The sequence below is a fragment of the Melospiza georgiana genome, chromosome 1 (assembly GCF_028018845.1).
Source record: "Melospiza georgiana isolate bMelGeo1 chromosome 1, bMelGeo1.pri, whole genome shotgun sequence".
NCBI lineage: Eukaryota > Metazoa > Chordata > Aves > Passeriformes > Passerellidae > Melospiza > Melospiza georgiana.
The window spans coordinates 40622522-40628896 of NC_080430.1; the positions used below are offsets into that span (position 1 = coordinate 40622522).

At 38.3% G+C, this 6375-nt stretch overlaps 1 protein-coding gene across 1 annotated transcript in view; it reads left to right on the forward strand.

Moving 5' to 3' along the window:
- Window positions 1–2159, forward strand: part of CMC1 (C-X9-C motif containing 1) — a 42735-nt gene extending 40576 nt beyond the window's left edge. Inside the window, exon 4 of the mRNA XM_058018777.1 lies at window positions 1132–2159. Coding sequence (XP_057874760.1) covers window positions 1132–1246 — 115 coding nt within the window. The 3' untranslated portion in view covers window positions 1247–2159. The remainder of the gene's footprint in view (window positions 1–1131) is intronic.
- The last annotated feature ends 4216 nt before the right edge of the window (window positions 2160–6375 follow it).

Here is a 6375-nt window from a genome sequence, read left to right on the forward strand (position 1 = left end):
TTCTGAAAATGGTATCTTTGCTTTATTAAAGCCGTGCTGGTCAGGGCCCTAACTGACAAGATTTTATTTACCATATGAATCTATGGCTACAGAGCCTCTCTTTTTGATTCACCTGGGGACAGATTTCAGCCCAGAGGACCTGCAGCCCTTTATTTGCTCTGGTACATCACAGATGTGGGGATAGGGGTGCACAGTGAAGCTTCTTCGTAGTCTGTTAGTAAGACAGTAAAAGTTGGTTTTCATTTTGCTTCTGTTTTTTAAGATTTAGTCTGTCTTGCAAGTGTCCTGCTGCTGTGAACAGCAGTTGCAGGAGCAGTGGGAAATTGTTATATATGAGAGGTCAACTCAATGCCATGGTGGATTGAAACATCTTTTTTGGAAGTCCTAATTTACCCCCAGTGCCATTAGGCTGAAGTGTTAGATTCTTGAATTTCCCAGGGTGAGGGCTGCGAAGTTTTTTAGTTTGGCTGGGGGAAAAAGGAGATTGGTTTGATTTTTGCCGTGTCCTGCTCTCTTAAACCAACGATTGACATTAAAAATAAATGCCTTTGAACTAGTGACAGTTATTCTCAAGTATTTAGGAACTGATGAAAAAAACATCTGCAGTCAGGCAAAAATTTAGGCCTAACTACAGCCAGAACTTGCTGGAGTTACTTGGTTTTATTTGTCTGTTCCTTCACCTTTTGAAAAAAATAAAATTAAACAAAATGCTTCTGACAAAAAAAGGTTTATAGTGTTGAATAGTTATACTTCAAAAAATTATGAGAGAAAGGAATTTAATATAATGATCAAGGACCATTATGTCTACTGTTAAAGACATACACTTGAACCTATTCCCAGTAGTTACTTGGATGCACTAAAAAAATAAGTCATCTCCAGCAGGTTCCTGTGCTGAGGAAGAGAACTGCAAGTGAATTCTTCAGCTTATCTTAAATACCAAATGTGTTTCCCTTTTTTTTTTCTCTCCTCTTGATGGCTTCACTACAGAGGCTTGAAAAGGAGAGTGATTTTACTGTTAAAGGCAGACAAGTTTTCTTTGGGTGTGGAAGGAAGATCAGTTATGAGTGGTACTCGTGCAATATCTGTTCAGTATTCCAAGATTAAAAACAATGTGTGTTTTCTGTCTTGTAGCTATTCTGATCCATCATTCTATGAAGAATGCAAAGCAGAATATTTGAAGCAAAGAGAAGAATACAGAGCAACTGGAATTAAGAAAAAAAGACAGAAGTTTACTCAGAATGTGTGATTAAAACTTAAAATGAACTTTTTTTACATGCAATTTAGATTTCACTTGATTTAACAGACTTAAATTGTCTATACCACTCTGTGTGGAGTTTAACTGAAATACACAAAATGAGATTAATGGAGAATAAAATAATGTCTGAAATTAAGAGTTAGCTTTAAAACTTTTCCTAATTAAAGATCTAGAGCATGCCTTCACAGTTTGCAAGAGAGGTGGCAAAGGTGTGTTCCTGTATCTGGACTTGAGATTTTGTTACCAGTATTCAAGTTGGAGTTTATAATTCCAGCATGTCCATTTGAAATTTAAAGCCTATATCTAGCTACATAAAAACATAAGGGTGAATAATTTAAGTTGTATTAACTGGTCACAGATTGGGTATACACTGAAGTTGGTCTGTTAGTCATCACCTGAAGCTGACTGTATGGAGATGCCCTTACTAGAAGAGAAGGGTGGCAAATGCAGAAGAACTACTCAATGTGAATTACCCTTTTCATCAAGATGATGTCAGATGAGAGCCTGGCAGTACTTGTGCCTGCACTGTAACTCATTTTTACGTCTACACTGTGACTCACTTTCAAGCCTACACTGTCAGAAGGGATGGAAGGATGCCTTGTGCTTGTACGTGGCCCAGACTGACCATTTCAGCTCTAGGGGAGACAGTAATCTCATCCAGACCTTCCTTGAGAACAGGGAATGAGCTGCCATGCTTCAGGAGTGAGTGAGTGACCACACTTGCAAAATTATCCCAGGTAGAGGTGAGAAAAGAACTAAACCAGGCATAGAAGATGCAGATCACTTTGCAGGAACTAAGCAGGTCCCTAATTTAAAAAGAGCATACAAACATTCATTTGTGTACTGATACTTGAAGCTGCTTAATTGTAGTTAATTAATTAAATTATTAAAAAACTAATTGTAACTGCTTAAATGACTTCACTTATGGCTTCACTTGGTGATACTAATAGAAAGTTTTAGAAACTATCTTGGAGTATCATCCAAACATTCTGAAATTAAATGAAATTGTTTAAAAGCAATGAAAGGCTGCACTTAAACTTGGTAACTTTAATGCTCTGATTAAAGAAAAAAAAGTAATTTTCTGAGTAAGGAATAGGATTTGATACTGATCCATTAGAAGAGGCAACATTTTACTTGTTTATTTTAATACTGCTTCACCACAAACAGTGTTCCTCTGTTCAGGGAGTCAACTCTGACACATGTATATGAAGGACTTAATGCTCCAGGTCAGTCATTGCCCTTTGTTCTGTGCCTGTTACTGGAATAATCATTAATAATGTTGCTGCAGTAGATTGGGTGCAGGACTGGACTTGTGAGGGACAAACTGAAAAGATGTGCAGCATTCTGCCTTGTTAGGCAAACTTAAATGGCACTCAGCTCTAAAAGTAACCACCTTGAAACAGCTTATGTGGAACAGTGTCCTACACGTGTTCTCAGCTTCTTATCTCAAGCGTTTTGGAAAACCAAAATATTCCTAATAAGTTGTGTTGCTGTATGTATTTTTAAAAGGAGGAAATTTAAAATAGATGTGTTTTTGATGACAGTGACTGTTCTTCTGTCCCACTATGAAAATCTGCTCTATTTTCAACCTCTGGAAAGCCAGCAGGAATTGACCCTTGGATCATGCATCAGCTTCCTCTATAATACACCTCAGGCCTTACTTCATGTGATGTTCCCTAGCTTTGAATTCTTGGTTTCACACCTTTCATTTTCTTAGTATCTTGTGCATATCCTGTACTTGAATTGCATTTACATCTTTTATTTAAAGTTTAAATGAAAGAATGAGTACCATGACATGACAAACTCATACCACTGAATTACTTTTGGTTTTGGTTTTGTCTCAGCCATAAACTCTCCTTCGTAGTCAGGTTAATTGGAGGCAGCCCTGGATTCTAATCAGTGTAAGAAAACACAGCACAGGGGCCTGCCTATCTGTCCTCTTCAGAGCACTTGGCAGGCACCCAAGACACCCCCATTTTTCACTGGAGGCTGTATTAAAGGTCTCTTCAAACTCTTGAGGGGAGCCCCCTACAAATGGAAGATATGACAGGAAAGAAGGAGAAGGTGTCATGTACTTATTTAGAAGTTTGCCTTCAGACACTAAAACCCAAACTCAGAGGGAATCTGAGGGGCAATTTGTAATGCACAGGTTTTTTGAAGAGCAGTGGAACAGCCACTGCAGTCTGAGACAGCACCCAGAAATTAACGTGCAAGCCAGAAACCCATTCTGCTCCACATTTAGCACAGCCGTACTCCTCCTCAGGTAATTCCTGTAGGAAGTTCCTCTGTCCTGTTCACTCTGCTGATCAAGAAATGGTCAAATACCCTTGCACTCTAAGTGTTCCACCTAGTTAAAAATTGGTTCAATAACAGTAAGCACCTGGGTGTTTCTTGCATGTTTCTCCCTAGATCAAACAGCCATACTCAAACATAATCATCTTACCACTTTGATTACTGTATCTTAATGTTTGACTTGCTCTTTTCCATCTTAAAATACAATTAAATTAATTTTGCTGGACAGTTACCACACAGGGTGGGTTTTTTAATGGTCCAACTGCAACTCAGTTAAAAGTAGTTTTTACCTTTACTACTGGTCATAAAAAATAAAATGCTCTCATAGACTGCTCCATGTTCATACAACTGCAAGTAGTAACACCACTCTCCCTAAAGAAAGGCTCAAAAGCCTGAAAAAAATCCTCAAAAAAAATAAAACCTAAAAAAAAAAATTTAAAAAACCTTGAACTCCTACCTGCCCTTTTTTACACTCAGAGAATCAGGGAAATACCTTACACCTCTGCGGCCACTGTCCTTCACAGGGCCTGTCTGAGATCAGAAAACAACAGAGGTGTCAGTCAGGTGCCAGAGCTCTTCACTCTTCCTTTACCAGCCCACAGCATCATTAAAGTTGCAGTTGTCTCAGCACAGGAGTGGCAAAGTCTGCTGCAAGCTGGTGTGGAAGAAAATTCAATCTGCTTTATCCCACCAGTATAGTTCATGTGATACTTACACGGGCCTGGGTTTCATTAGTTGGAATGAGTATTGTTTTACTGTAACTCCACCATATGTCTTGTGCTGCTCTTGTCTTTTTCCAGCTGTAAAAATTGGACAATGCATCACAGCTAATTTGGGGGTTTGCTTTCTTCAATATGGATAGTTCACATCAGCTGTACACCAATAAACGGCAGAGAAATTTCAATGATCAGATTTTAAAAATACTTAAAATTAACGAAACAGGGCAAGTTAACATGTAAGTTATTAGGAGGTTCATCCAACTCACCAAATACCCAAATACATAATCATCAGGTTGCCATGTGATCATTTAAATGTGCAAAGCAACAACCTCCTCTTGCCCCAAAAGCTGGCTTTCATTTCTGTTAAATGGAGTTAGTGCTTTCTTAAATTAAAAATTGTCAATTTGGTGGAGGTTTTAAAATGTTCAAAGTTTGCATTCAAGTTAAAATTTTCTTGAGATCTTTTAACATAATTATTTGAGAACTTTGGTCCTTACTATATGCAGTTTTACAGTTTTATGTAACACAGGCACACTAACACCAGAACCCTGTTATTACAGCTACTTCTCCATGTAATTTGCTGTCACTGATGAAAAGATTTCACTTCTGAAAATGGAAAAAGCACTGTGTAAGCCACTAGTGGCGTGGATTTAAATGACTTTTCCATCTTCAGTCAAAATCTGATTGTAAGCTTCAGACCCAACAGATGCTTCACAAGCCAGCGAGCTCCCAAGTGACTCCAGGTCTGGGGACTTCCTCTTCAAATGCTACAGCCTGGACATGGCAGTGAGTGATTGGATTGGAAATGCTGCCTGCAGCAAACTCTCTGGCATCAGTCCCACTTCTCCCTAGTTAGCAGCAGCACTCCTGAAGTCCCTCTCATCAAACATTGCCTGGGAAGGAGCACAGAATATAAAAGCAAGGGTCAAAGGCAAAACCTGGAAATTCTCAGGCTCTGCAAAGAAAGTCTTAATTTCTTACAGGACAGGACAGGCTGACTGGGAACCTTTTGAAACAAGTAATCAAAGGTAAATAAATCCTTCAGATTTCAACATCCAGAAGGATACTTCTCACAGAAGATGCTGAAGCAGGCTACAGCAGATGGCTGATTTTTTTTCCTTGAGTCAAAGCAATGAACCTCAAATCTAATTGTTTTTGGAATAACATTTATACACAATAAAGAAATTAAAACTTCAGCAAAAAAATTTGTGCCCAATACGGAAAGGAGATTTGTTAGTGAAACCAATTTCAAACAAAAATAAATTTATTTAATATCTTACACAGTAGAATTCCTTCATTGCACAAATCATATTAATGCCTGTTGAATATTACATTCCTTAATAAAAAACCTCTGTAATACTGAGGTGGGGGACCCCAAAAGTAAACTACATTAGAACTAGGTACCATATAGCTTATGCAGCCACATGAGAAATGTTTTCTTTGTTATTACATAGGTAGTTGGTTCTATCAGCTAAAGCCTAGTGACTTGGATTTGTTTTATGCATATTGGATTTTGTTCTATTACTTTCCAAGAGATTGTACTCCCCTGAGTCAGCTGTGTTCATTGGTCAGAATAAATTCCAGCATCTGACACCATTTCCATTAATCGCAGACAAGCCAGTATACGTGAGCAAGATAATAGAAAGATAAAAACAATATCTGGTGAATGGAAAACATTGTTTATGTATGCTGTTTGTACTACAGGAGAAGGTCTCTGGAAGGCATTGTTTTTGCCTTTGACAGACAAAGTGAAAGATGGGCTCTGTGTGAAGTACTTACTGTGCAGGGGAGGGTGTCTGGAACCACACAGGTCACGTAGCACCCTCCTAACGCTTCTACAGCCCATCATTACTATGGCTGTGCTACTGCCAGAGCTTCCCCATGTATTTGCAAGCCATCTTAAGATAATTAGCTACTAAACAGCTGTGAAATTAATTTTTATTACTTTGATGTTAAGCTGGATCTGTGAAGCTGAATACTTCACCCACCCACAGCTTTGTAAATAGCGTATTCAGTATTAGATATCTTCCTGCCCATTACAAGTTAGGTATCATGGATCTAAAATACAATGCATTTTTCTTCAACTTTTTGAGCAGTCAAGACATTTCA